Below are 14,118 nucleotides of genomic sequence, written 5' to 3' on the forward strand. Positions count from 1 at the left end.
GGGAAATGTAGTCCGCTGTGACACCAAGGAGGCCCAGGGAAGGATGGGGATGGATTCACTTATCTCCAGCTCCCTGGCATGTGATACCCAGGCTGCAAACACTTGTCACATCAATAAATAGTTTCATTCCCCTGCTTCGGGCGGGGCCCTGAGTCTGCAAGGGGGGCTTTCTGAATGCAAATTACCTAATGATTCATGATCCTATGACCGGTGAGTGGGCCGTCCTTCTCTTTCACCTTCTTATACCCCATACACCCTTTGGTCCCAGGAAGCCACCTAGTCCAGACCCTGAGTGAGGCCGGACTAGGGGGAGGAGCTGGGGTGGGAGGGGCAGGGGAGAGGGTGGCTCCTCTCAGAGCTTAAAAGGGGCTCGAACCACATCCTCCCCAGACAGAGCCCCGGCACAACCTTCCTGTGTGGTTTCAGCCGCCGAGAGAGTCATGGACCTGGGTGAGTGAGCCTCCCCCAAGTGAGAGAGCAAGCAGTTACCGGGGTCACTTGGATGCCCAGAATGACTTTGTGGAATGGGGGTGGAGGATGGGGTGGAAGGCATGGGGGAGCCTCCCAGAGGAACCAGGTGGCTTTGGTGGGAATCAGTGGCTCCTCCCAGAGAACGTGCCCCCCTGTTCCTCCAGGCACTTCTTTCGGACCCGGGGAAGGGGGTGACCATTGTTACCAAGAATAGTAGGTTCTGCAGAAGGTGCCAGGGCTGGGGTGGTAGAGGTCTGGACAGCACCTGCTCTAGTTAGCCAGGGGGTGATGGGGAAGGCTCTTGGGGTCCCTGTTTCATCAGAGAAAACTTAGAGGGTTCAGGACCCTCCATTCGCCCTCCTATTCCCACCTCTCTCCCAGGCTAAATAGGGCTGAGCTTGTCTGCTCTCTTAGGGTTATGACGAGAGGCAGATTCAAGGTGAGTGCATTATGTAAATAACACTATACAAGCAACACAAGCTGTGCTTTTTTTCCTCTCTGCTGCTCATCCCACGGGAAAGCTGTTGCCTTTTGTCGGTCAAAGGCTGAATGGGCAACAGGAAATGAGACCACGAGGGGCCTTCAGCTGGGAGAAGTCACAGCCAGGGCCTCCAACTCAGCCCCCAGTCTCACTGACTTTTTCTACCCAGGGAGATGGCTCTTCCCTTTCCAAAATCCATCCTCTGGTTTAACCTTGGTCTTTACTAGAGGGAGTCCAAGGGAAGCCCCAAGCAGCTTCTTGAGGGGTTCACCCAGCTCCATACACCCCATTTACAAATCTCAGCTTAAGTCAGACTGGGCTGAGGCTACAAAGGCCAGGTTCCTGGACGGCTTGTTCTCACCAGCAAACAAACACCACAGCAGCCTCAAAGCCACAAGGGGTTGGCTTTAAAAAGTGAAGGTTCCCTGTTCATCCTCTGCTGTCCTCACACCCCTCCCCATCACACCACAGCCTCTTGCCTTCATGTCGGCTTTTCCCGCCCACTCGGAACCCAGGGTCTACTCAGCAAACAGCTGTCAAAGGGCTAAAGTGGCTGTTGCACCACCCCCCCGCCCCCGACCCAGAACTCCTGGAAGGCAGGCTTTGATCCTTGCATCTCTGATTCCCAGGGACTTTGGAGGTGTGAGCAGAAAAAGGTTTGTGGAATGAATGAATGGCATCAAGAACTCTGACTTTAGTTTTTAAAAATCTCTTCCAACTTCCCCTCCTCCCAGCAGCTTGCCCACTAATCCCACTTCCCAGACATCCACCACCACTAACCATGGTACCAGAATGCAGACATCATTCCCTGGAGACCCCGATCCTGCTCCTCTGCTTGACCTCTGTGAAAGAAACCAAACAGGTCCCAGTGGTGCACTGGTAAAGGCTAGAGAACCGGCTCCTTGAGGTGTAGTGCTTGTCAATTTCCACAGTTACATGTAAATTCTCCCATCATAGCTGATTGAAAGCTGTCAGCCGATTTCAAGCCGTGAAACGACTGATCACAGAGTCAGAGAGAGATGAGCCCGTGAGGGCAGCCACAGCACGGCACGGAGGGTCCTCCTCCCGAGGACTAGGTTTGGGGTGCTAGATTCACAGGCATTAATGGGGGAGGGAGGTCCCTTTAATGCAGGACATGTCTCCAGGATAAAACGATGCTCTTACTGCTTCACTCAATTCGAGAGAGCCCCAACGGCTGACTGAGCCCCAAATACTGGAAGGAGGGGACATCACTGAGACACTTTGCTCAGATCAGGCTCCAGGGCTCTGGGCCGTTTGTAGGACGGATAAGCCACAAAGGATCTGTTTCTTTCTCTTTGTCAGCCCTGCAGGGCGCCTGAGGTGGGTGAGGGGTAGAGTTTCTGTTACACATAATGAGAAACGCCAGAACCAGGGCTGAGCTGGCCTTTTTCACGATTTGAATGGGCAGCCCCGAGACGCCTTCCCCGTCCATCTTCAAGAAATGGGGCCTAAGACTTCAGTTAGAATTTTCCAAAGCAGAGAAGAAAAAAAAATGAGCCATGGGATACTCATTACCCACAGCTCAGCCAGAGATAGTGGCAGAGGGAAATGTTGAAGGAATTTAGGGCCAATCCCTCTGGCCTTTGGGGAGCCTGACTGGGGAAGAGGGGAACCCTGCAGCCTGGGTGAGCTGTTGGGAAATCTCTCTTCTTTGCTTGGTACTTTCAGTCAACTGCTATTGATGGAAGAATTCAGGCAGGACCAGTCTGTTGTGGGGAGAGACACACCTGTCAATGAGCCATTGCAAGAGGGGGAGAGAGAGTGCTGATGGGGTAAAAGGAGGGCAGTTGTGAAACCTAAAAAAACGAACAGTGACTATGAGTCAGGGGGCATTTAAGCTGGGTTTTGAAGGATGTGTAGGAGTTCTCAAAGCAGACAAGGAGGAGCAAGGGGCCTAGGAGGTAGCAGGACTAGCGATCTCAATGGCTCAACTGTCAGTAATGTAACTGAGGGAATGGGCATAAGATATAGTAAGTGAACGGCAGTGGAGTGATTCAGAGGTTAGCCCCACCTAAAGGCATCGAAATCCAGTTTTTTGAAAACTCCATGTAACTAAGCAGAATATCCTGTGGACTCACCCTGCAGGCTCCCAGCTGGTCAGCTCTAATAAAAATTAATAGAGACAAGAAAGAGGCAAGTTGAGGAGGGTGTAGAGAACCTGACTATACTGAGAAGGAAGGGAAGTAGGAGGGACAGGCAGGGTCAATCTTTAAGAGTCTGTGTGGCATTGCTGAAAAAGTTTGGGCTTTTTTGCTGAAAGCAATGAGAAGCCAGTGAAGACTTTTCTGTTCCAGTTAGGTGAGTTAAATATTGTGATCTGTGTTTCAGAGGAGCTCTGTGGTGGCAAAGCCTTATGTCAGGGTAGAAGTGGGGCCAGCTCTGGGATGTCACAGGGATAGAGGCAACAGAACGAGTGACCAATAGGTGGAGGAGAGTGTGGATTCCCTTGATGCTCCACAGAGGCCCCAATACACAGCAGACTCAATGGAAACGAAGTAGCAGGAGTTCCATCCAAAAATCTCAGACCCATCTCCTTGCAGCTGTGTGACCCAGACAAGTGGATTAACCTCTCTGAGCTTCTATTTTCTGAAATGTAGAGTGAGGCTCACAAGGGTAACTCACAGGATATTAGAAGGGAACGGAACATAAAGCCTGGGAGGCAGCACGGAAGAGGAATTGGGAGTGTGGTTTCTGAAACTAAATGGATTCAAAGCCCAGCTACACTACCAGCCGGCTGTATGACTTTGGGAAAGTCACTGATCTCTAGTTTCTCTCACCGGGAGCTAAGGTTGGAGTTCTAGGGAATTTCCTTTTCGTTGTAATCATTACTAGAAACTCAAGAACTCAGAAAATACCCAGTGCATCACTCAACCACTCCTCAGCCCCTGAGATTCCCAAGTTCTCTGGCCCCACGCTGGTGGCTGCCCAAGGCCAGTTGCTTTATGACTTTGTAACAGACAAAAATCATTTGAGTCAAGGCCGTTGACCAGGCCCCCTGTGCTTCACACCAGAGTTTCCCCAAGTTCCTGTTTGGTCACCTTTCTTGAAAAACAGCCTATGCTGGTCCTAGAAGATCCCTGCTCAACGATCTTCTCCAACACACCTGGAAGGAGACCTCACCTACACACATCCCCCAGCCCCGTTCCGGAGCCCTCCACCAGCCAGTGGCAAAAGGACTGACGGGGCCCAGGAAAGGAGCTTGATGGAGTGAAATAGGAACACAACTCTTGCTCCTCGTGTTTCACCCGTTGTGACATCAAAACCTTGAGGTTTCTCGGTTCTCACTGACAGTCAGAGCAGGCTTTCTCTAGAGTAACCGAAAGACTGGTACGTGTTTAAAGAAACCTCGAGCGCTTCACATCAAGATGAGTCAGTGGAGGTTGGGCAGCTCGTTGGACCGCGAAGAGAGTGTGCTTAAGGGTAGAGATGTGGACTCGAGCTCAAGGGCTCTCAAGGATAATTCAGCAAGGAAGGGGGATGAGAGAGAGGAGTGGTGATCTTGCACAAAAATCCATTCCCACCCAGGACTGCAAATACTCAGGGGCAAGTCAGGGATGACAGCTCCTGCCCCCGGAAACAGAAGGTGAAGCTAGGAAAGCAGGTCCAAGTAGACCTGCTGGCCAACCACGCTCAGCATCAGGCTGTCATCCTTAGGACTGGTAGAGAGGTCCTAAGGATTTAGCAGGAGGGCATGGTGGGGATTGGCATCAGAGCTATGATTGAGGAAGATGTGCCTAGCAGTAATGTGCAGTATAACAGGAGAAATGCCTCTTTATTTATGTGACTCCATGCCCTTCCTCCTCCCTCCAAGACACCCCAACCACAGAATTCCTTCTTAGGCAAACTCCCTGGATAACAGCAACTTGGAGGTCATGTCATGAAATTTCCAGCAGGTGGTGCTGTGGCCAAGCTTACGGATTCACTGGCCCTGTGCCGCTGCATCTTGGGAAGCAGAATTCCTTGCTTGCTTGAAGGGAGCTCTGGGCCTCCAGAAGGTGCTAGAAGCAGGGTCCCAAGCATTGGTCTATTGACCCTCCTGAGACTAGAGATGCGATGGGTCAGCAAGTCCTGCCTTGGATTCATTCTTGGCATCAGAGTTACTGCGATGGGTCAGCAAGTCCTGCCTTGGATTCATTCCTGGCATCACAGTTACTGTCTCCCACGGGCTGGTCCAATTATAGGAAGGGGTTTTACAAAGATGAAGAGGGCACAGCTCTCAGACTTTAAGTGAGATAAGACTTCTGTATAAATCACCTTGTCGACTTGCTTGGTCTCCCCTGCTTGACCCCCTGGAAGAAATAAACTCCAAGTCCAGCTCTCAACTCAGCCACCAAGCAGGACTGAGCCTCCAGGGCTCACATCAGGCCTTGTGAGAACCTGGGTTCTTAACCTGCCATTCAGAACTAAGGAGGGCCTCTTGGCTTCCAGAAAGTACCCAGGCTCTGACTCACTCCTTCCCACCATTTTTCTCTTTTACCTGCCTCTTTTCTCTTCCACCAAGGCCCTAGATTAGAAGCAAGTTAAAGAAGAGAAAACATATCCACGCAAGTCAAGTGACCTGGGGGAATGGCCTCACTCCTGTCACAGAGCCACACGCAAGGTCCCCACAGGGCAGCTTGGGAGAAGGGCAAGCAAGTCGTTCATTCATTCAGCAGCACACAGTCTCTGGGCACCTCCTCATTTATGGGCCTGAACTAGGTAAAAGGGACAATGTCCCTGGCCCAAAGGCAGACTGGGGGCATGGGCCAGGTGAGCCACCAGGGAGTGTGGATGGATGGCAGCGGGTGAGGGCTGTTTCAGGGAGCCCCATGGGCCCTGAAAAACTTTCCTCTTTGCCATTAAGAGGCAGTAAGGAACACTCCTTCATGCAGCCCTGTGAAATCAGTCTACTTCCTCAGCCAGCCTCCATCAGGAGACAGTCAGGGCTTCAGAGGTGGCTGCCCACCCACTGGGTGCAGGAAAAATGCCCCCCATTGGCTCCTGGCACCAGAGCAGAGCAGGACACCCACACACCACCTCCATCACCTCAGGGTCTTGCTTCCTGCATAGCATGGAATAGGAGGGGATCATCCAGACACAGGAGTCAAGGTCAGCTGAAACTCAACCTTGAGGGATAATTTGGGCCAGGATGGACTTTCCAATTCCAGAAGAGACCCTGAAGAGCCAAGGCGGGGGAGCCGCCTGCCCTGCATTCTGATCCCCCTCCTTTGCAGGACCCCTTCTGGAGCTGAGGAGGAATAAGAGGTGAGGGCAGTGAGATTGGGCAGCTGGCCAGGTGCTCCAAGGCACAGTCTGGTTCTCAGGTTCTCAAACGCAGTGTCCAGAGCTTGTGATGAAAGTTCCCCACGTTCTCCCTGGCTCTGTGGGGGTTTCATAACAAAGAGCCAGCACGGCTGAGCAATAATTTTCTCACCTTGTCTCCTTCAGGGAAGCCAATGAAGAACGTGTTGGTGGTGGCCCTCCTCGTCATTTTCCAGGTGAGGTGTCCGGCCTGCCAAGGAAAGCTCTCTTTCCTTCCCCAAATGCCCCTCAAGAAGCCTAGCCCTTCCCAAACCCAGGCCCTGGGGTTCTGGTGGAGTCACTGGGCATTTACTGGAAAGAAATAGACCCAGGCACAAATTTGGTCTTCTTTAAACTGATGACCACCGTCTACATCTGTTGAGTGACCCTAGAAAGCCACAGGTATTCTCTGAATTCCTTTATCCATTTCAATTAAAACTTTTGGGAAAGCAGGTTACCCTGCATTCCCCACTTCACTTCCAATATCCCCACCAAGGAGACAGAAAAGTAGACTCCTGAGTTCTTGGACAGAGTTATTTGCTTTGCAAAAAAGTGAAGGCTGTGAGGTTACTGGATCTGGAACATATGTGCCCACACCCATGCGTGTAAATTTTCATATGTGAGATGAGAAAAGAACCTGTCCACTTCACATGTGAGATTAGGAAAGAATCTGCGGGCAGCTTACTATCCTATCGCCCCAAAGATATCTTCCCCCCAAGACCTCCAGCTAAATATTCCCTTCGAAGACCCAGTTCCCTTTTCTGAAATAGACTGATCTGAGCCTCACTGGGGGAAGGGGAGGGGAGGATGGGGACCCTGGAGGGACGGAGGGTGGATGGAACCCATCCTTCAGGGGGGCCCAGAACTCTGGAGGAGCAAAGGTCACCAGCTTACAGGTCTCAACTTCTCAATCCCAGATGTGCAGACAGAAAAATCCACACCCACCAAGTGCCAGAGTTAGAAATCCACTCTTCCCCCGACTTTGCTGGGGTTGGGAGCTCTGCTGGAGCCAGAGGAGGCGGCTGAGGCCAGAGCTGGAGAGGCAGTGCTTCAGAATTTGGCTCCTCCCCAGGTCTGGAGGCCAGAGAGGCAGTTTTCCAGGAGCTCTGGCCAGAGGCAGGCCCCAAACTGGGCACTGTTCCCAAAGCCCCATCCCAGAGGCCTCCTGGAGCTTGGATTGTAGCCTACAGCCTGGCCCCTTCCCCATCAGCACTCCCTCCCCACCGTCTCCCCTCTTCCCAGGACTCCAAAGGGCTAGAGTGCTAACAGTGGAGGCTGGAAGCTTGGGGAGGGGATGAGGGACAGCTGGGCTCATCCTCCTCTTTACCTGGGGAGATGGGGGTGGCTCAGATGGGGCAGGATGCGGTGGGGCTGTGGGCTGCAGAGACAGCAAGCCTGGTGGCCCCTGGTGAGGGGTGGGGAAGGTACGAAGACGAGAAAGAGGAGGCAGAAGGGGGCAGTGGGAAGCACACGTCATAGAGGCTGGGTGTATTGCCCGCTGAAGCTCAGAACTCCCTCATGTCCAGATCTGAGGTCTCGGGTGTTACCCTGGGCAGCCAAGGACAACCAGCCTCTCACAGGCCTCCCGGGCTGCAATTGTACCTGGAAAAGAGAAAAGGGTTGCCACTGACATCTCTTCTCAAGATAGCATTGCCCCCCAAAAGGCTCCAGGATTTGATTTGGTCCTCACCCTGTCCCCACACAGAACAGTGATGAATCCAGAATTTGGAAGTGAGAAAGAGACAGGCAAATCCGGAGACTGGGTTCCCGTTCTGGCTGAGTAACCTTGAACCAGTCACATTGTTTCTCCAAGAGCCTCCTTTCATCACCTCTACGGTCCCCCCAGTTCCTCAACTGTGAAAATCCATCATACAGGGCTGCCCAGGGCCCCATTCCCAGAGGACGGACCAGGAGCTGAGGCAGTTTCCAGCCCAGCTCCCGCCCTGCACCACTCAGCCATCCCATGTGTCTCCTTCATTGATCAAATCACAGCCGTCTGCCTGAACCTTCACCCTGCCCTGCAGATAAGCTAAAAAAAAAAAAAAAAAAAAAAAAGCCCTGACATGTGAGCCCTACTGATTGGAATTTGCCAGAAGAGACAGCGAGGAAGAGAGGAGCAAGGTGCGGGGAGAGGGTGGGAAGATGGAGGGAAGGCAGAGACATGGCTGCGCTTCCTTCCTGTGCTCAAGAGGACTCACAGCTGAGGCTGTGGCCCTGCCATCCACTTGGGCCCGCATTGCCTGGGCTCCTGCTGCCTGCCGATCTCAGTGCTTTGGGCCCCAGGGATCCACAAGCCTTCCAGTCACTCACCACCCATGATGACAGCATCTTGCCCCAACCCAGGGCTTTGTGGCCTCTTAACAGAGTTTTACCTTCCTCTCTTCTCACTCCACTTCCCTGGTGGCTCCGGGGTAAAGAAGCCACTTGCAATGCTGGAGAAACATGTTCGATCCCTGAGTTGGGCAGATCCCCTGGAGAAGGAAATGGCAACCCACTCCAGCATTCTTGCCTGGGAAATCCCACGGACAGAGGAGCCTGGTGGGCTACATTCCATGGGGTCGCAAAGAGTCAGACCCAACTGAGCGACTATAACCACCACCACCTTCTCACTCTGGGCCCTCCTCAACTTTAGCCCAAGTGGATTTTCCCTCAAAAGCTGGGCTATTTTTGTAGGCCCCCTCCCTTGGAAAGTTCTTTCTACCAGATTCCAAAGGAGGCTCAAAAAGAAAGACCCTACCATCCCATTCTCCTGGAGTTTCCAGCAGGCAAAATCAAAGCTCCATGAAGAAAAAAGGATGTCAGAATCCAAGTTAGGATCCTCACAGCAACCATGTGAAGGGGATAGTATTCATCTCCACTTCACAGATGAGAAAACTGAGGCTTGGAGAGATGAAGTATATTTAACCAGCCCAGGGCTCTTTTGACCCCCAAGCCTAGACCATTTCTAGTCTGCCATTAACACCTGTAAGATCAAGTCTCTCAGAAGACTTGCTACTTACTGGAAATGCAGAATCCCAGGCTTCACCCCGTCCTACTACATCCTATGAACAAAATCCCCACGTTCAAGTTCATGTTAAACTTCGAGAAGCCAACAATTTCAAACTGGAGAATCACCTGGAAAGTTTAGAAAAACAGATTCCTGGGCCCCAGCTCCTGACATTTGGGTTCAGTGGGTCTCAGATGGGGTCTGAGAATTTGCAGATGATGCTGATCACAGTTGGAAACCACTGCTCCAGACAGTCCCAGGGCAGTGAGATTCTGACCCACTCAGCTAAGCTGGAGCATGTTCCTTCCCCGCAGGTGTGCCTCTGCCAAGATGAGGTCACGGACGATTACATCGGAGACAACACCACGGTGGACTACACGCTATACGAGTCCGTGTGCTTCAAGAAGGACGTGCGGAACTTTAAAGCCTGGTTCCTCCCGATCATGTACTCCATCATTTGCTTCGTGGGCCTGCTGGGCAACGGGCTGGTCATGCTGACCTACATCTATTTCAAGAGGCTCAAGACCATGACCGACACATACCTGCTCAACCTGGCCCTGGCGGACATTCTCTTCCTTCTCACCCTCCCCTTCTGGGCCTACAGTGCAGCCAAGTCCTGGGTCTTTGGGGTCCACGTTTGCAAGCTCATCTTTGGCATCTACAAGGTAAGCTTCTTCAGCGGCATGCTCCTGCTGCTATGCATCAGTATCGATCGCTACGTCGCCATCGTCCAGGCCGTCTCGGCCCACCGCCACCGTGCCCGCGTCCTCCTCATCAGCAAGCTCTCCTGCCTGGGCATCTGGATGCTGGCCATGGTGCTCTCCACCCCAGAGCTGATGTACAGCGGGATCCAGAAGAGCAGCAGCGAGCAGGCACTGCGGTGCTCCCTTGTCCCCGAGCACGTGGAGGCCTTGATCACCATCCAGGTGGCCCAGATGGTGGTAGGCTTCCTGATCCCCCTGATGGCCATGAGCTTCTGCTACCTCGTCATCATCCGCACCCTGCTCCAGGCACGCAACTTCGAGCGCAACAAGGCCATCAAGGTGATCATCGCCGTGGTCGTGGTCTTCGTAGCCTTCCAGCTGCCCTACAATGGGGTGGTTCTGGCCCAGACGGTGGCCAACTTCAACATCACCAGTGGCACCAGCTGTGAGCTCAGCAAGCAACTCAACATCGCCTATGATGTCACCTACAGCCTGGCCTGCGTCCGCTGCTGTGTCAACCCTTTCTTGTACGCCTTCATCGGCGTCAAGTTCCGCAGTGACCTTTTCAAGCTCTTCAAGGACCTGGGCTGCCTCAGCCAGGAGCGGCTGCGGCAGTGGTCTTCCTGCCGGCACACCCGGCGGTCCTCCATGAGTGTGGAGGCTGAGACCACCACCACCTTCTCCCCATAGGAGGCGCCTCCACCGGGACTAGAGGGACCTCTCCCAGGGCCCCATGGATTAGGGACGTGGAGAAGAAAATACAACAGCTGCTGAGGGAAAGGTTGGTCTGGCCATTGAGGTTTATCTTGTAAAAACCTGAGCCGCAGAAGACAGAAGAACGCCAACCCTCGCTAGCTACCTCAACCAAGGTTGCAAAGAGACGTGGTTGATAAGCTACCCCAGATCCTGCAACACTCCAAAACCAAGACCATTATCCTCTAAACCCCAAACCAGAGGTGAAAGTCAAGAAACAGCTCACACCTCGCGGAGTGAAGGGGAGCGGGTGTTGGTGAAATCTAGGTGGTAGAAGGGGCCCGGCGAGCATTCCAGATCAATGTTCTTCTCAAAAGAAGTCCTCCCCAAGACTCAAGGCGAGGTCTTCCAGAAAGCCAGGCTTTGTCCCCAAGACCAGAGATCATGGGGAAGCTCCTCGCCTGAGCAGGGGAACAGGGATGCCAGTGGGTCAAACTAACTCTCTGAATCCCTGCCTCCATCTCTCTTTTTCCTCTGTCATCCGAGCCAGCAAGAATCGGCAGCCTCCAAGCCTCCTAAAAGCATGCTGACCCCTCGCCTGCCACCTCTACTCAGGCTCTCCACGCTGAAGGGGTGTGGTGCTTCCCACAGGCCAGGCCCCGCCAAAGCCATGTTCCCAGCCAGGATTCTGGGGCAGAGATGAAGTATGGCCGGCCCATCTCAGGTCTCAGCTCGGCTCCGAAGGGAGGAGCAGGCAAGGAGAAAGGTTAGGGGCCGGGGGTGGGTGACAGCGCTGCCTGCCGCCAGCCAATGAGCTGCCGCTTTGTTCTTTGCCACGGGGACAAAACCTCTCTCATCCTGTTCTGCTTTCAGTTCATTAAGAGAGCATATTTTACTCATACACAAATAAAAGTTTTCCCTGGAGGAAACAACAACTTTAAAAGAAAGGGAAAAAAGTTTTTTTTTTTTTCAGTAAATGGCGAATGAGTGTGTTCTTGTTTTGCAAACCCCATGCCCCACCTGACCACCCCCACAGCCCTTTTCTCCCCCAGGCTTCATTGTTCAGAGATGCTCAGAGCCACAAGGTCAGCTTGAGCTATGCTCTGAGCCCTTCCAATGACACAGGCCCTGAGTGGCTGAATGAGGTAGGAGGGGCAGAAGGACAGGGTGTCCAGCTTGCAAACACCTTTCCAGAACTCATGGGACCCAAGCCTGTGCAGTCAGCAATGATCTAGAGACACAGTCTGAGCCGAGCTCTGAAAAGAACCAAGTTGTCCCTGTAAAGTCTATGGCTGGGAACCCTTCCCTGACCCTTAGCAGCACTTTCACACTGTCCTGTTCATCTATTCCAGCTCAGTCTGGAACTGGAGCCCCTGTCCCTTGCTCAGGCTCCCCAGGCTCCCAAAATGGTGTTTAGAGGGAGGACCACCCCCTGACACCCATCTGCCATGGCATCCTGGATTCAGGGGGCTTGAGATGGGACCCACGTGATATATCCTGTACTGGATACTTGGGAGTCAGGTCTGCCCTTGACCCTCGCTGGCCACTATTGCAACAATGGCCTTCCATTGTGTGGACACCCATCGTGGAGGGGAAGGGATCAAGGAATAGCCACTGTCCCCATCACAGGCCCAGGATCCATGTCACTGGGTGTTCTGATGCCTGCCCAGTCCCCGGCTTCTCCAAGTCAGAGAGGTTAGTCCAGCCTGCGATGTATGAGGAGGTGTCGGAAGGACCTGGCACCGTAATAGCTCAGGGTCTGGAGGTAGAAGGAAGCTGAGACCCTCAAGAAAAGGTGATTCCATCAATTTTCCAAAGCGAAAGAGCCTCATTGGAAACAGAGCCTGCCTGGAAATGAAACCCATTCTCTCATCTCATAAGCGCATTGCAGTACCCTCCTCCATGGGATGCACTGGGCTCAAGCCAGGACCGGCGCCCTGAGAAGGATGAGGCTGGCACGTGGAGCCGTGGCACCAGCAGCCACATTAATATTAATCAGTGCAGCTGCCATGGTGGGAGGGGTCACCCCAGCACGACTGCGGGCCCTGAGGGGAGCGTGCCGGGACGTAAGGGTGGGAACGCTGGTGTGCACATCCTAGTGAGCTTACACATGGGAAAATATCCTCCCTTCCTGAAGGGGAAGAATGTAACAGAGCCGTCATGAGCAGGAACCCAGGCCAACCGCATAAACACACCACCTCGGCTTCAAATACGTTTTTCTAAAATATCTCCAAGTATTTGCAAAACCCCCAGCAATGTCCATTCCCCACAGTGCTATGTCTCAGAAGCACTGACCTCGGCTCACTGCTAGCCTGATTGCTGCTCGCTTGCACAACGCTCTCACATGCCTACCCTGAGGTGGGGTGGGGGCCTAGAATCAAGGAAGGGACTCACTGGGAATACCCAGGGCCTCACTCTTTCTCTCTCTCATCTGCCTCATGTTCACAGCCCCCACGACCCCTCCAAAACTCCCCTTATTTCCATCACCAGTGCCTTGCCCCCTCTTCCTTCTCAGTTACAACCCCAGGCTATAAATCTGACTTTTTAGCCCGAAGCTGCACATCTCTTGAACCATGGCCTCATGGAGCTGCAAGGAACCTTAAAGATCAGCGGGCCCAACCTCTAATCATTCTCTAGTTGGGAAAATTGAGGTTCGAGGGAGGAACTGATTTGCCTAAAGAGACACTGCAACATGGGGTGGTAGGTAAACTTGCTTTTGGACTTGAGGATTTGGCAGGACTGCAGGAGGTGGGTGGGGGAGAGTGGAGACTCTGGAGCCCAGCCAACTTGGACTCTCATCTCTGCTGCTTCCCAGCTGTGTGACCTTCAGCTGTTGCTCAACTGCTCTGAGTCTCAGATTTCTCAACAGCAAAATGGAGAGGATTTGGCAAACATGTAACACAATGCCTGGAATGCCTGGAGCTCGGAATCTGCAGCCAGACTTCCTGATTTGAATCTCAGCTGCACTACGTGGGCTGATTCCTTAGTCTCTCTGTGCCTAGGCCTTCTAATCTGTGTAATGGGGATGGGGCTTCCCAGGTGTCGCTAGTGGTTAAGAACCCACCTGCCAATGCTGGAGATGTAAGAGACGCAAGTTCGATCCCTGGGTCGGGAAGATCCTCTAGGGGAGGGCACAGCAACCCACTCTAGTATCCTTGCCTGAAGAATCCCATGGACAGAGAAGCCTGGCAGGCTCCAGTCCATAGGGTCGCACAGAGTCGGACACAACTGACATGCCTTAGCATGCACATAATGTGGATGACCAAAGAACCTACCTCTTCGGATTATTGTGAGCAGTAAATGAATTCCTATACGTAAAATGCTTAGAAATCCTTAAAAACGATTGCTGGTAATCATTAAAATGTTCAATAATTGGTAGCTTTAAAAAAGTTGCTAACCATAAGGAAATCAAATTCATTTCCATACCCTTGTAATTTATAAATCAAGCTAGGAGACAACTTTGAAATTAGTCTCTGCTTCTC

General features: G+C 52.8%; 1 protein-coding gene across 1 annotated transcript; it reads left to right on the plus strand.

The window, feature by feature from the left end:
- The first annotated feature begins 418 nt into the window (after window positions 1-418).
- CCR7 (C-C motif chemokine receptor 7) lies at window positions 419-11,508 on the plus strand. The gene is made up of 3 exons (XM_065910044.1): window positions 419-450; window positions 6,401-6,450; window positions 9,554-11,508. The coding sequence occupies exons 1-3, from the start codon at window positions 441-443 to the stop codon at window positions 10,631-10,633; spliced, it is 1,140 nt and encodes a 379-aa protein (XP_065766116.1). The 5' UTR covers window positions 419-440; the 3' UTR covers window positions 10,634-11,508.
- Window positions 11,509-14,118: the final 2,610 nt, after the last annotated feature.

The sequence above is a fragment of the Muntiacus reevesi genome, chromosome 18 (genome assembly GCF_963930625.1).
Source record: "Muntiacus reevesi chromosome 18, mMunRee1.1, whole genome shotgun sequence".
Lineage (NCBI taxonomy): Eukaryota > Metazoa > Chordata > Mammalia > Artiodactyla > Cervidae > Muntiacus > Muntiacus reevesi.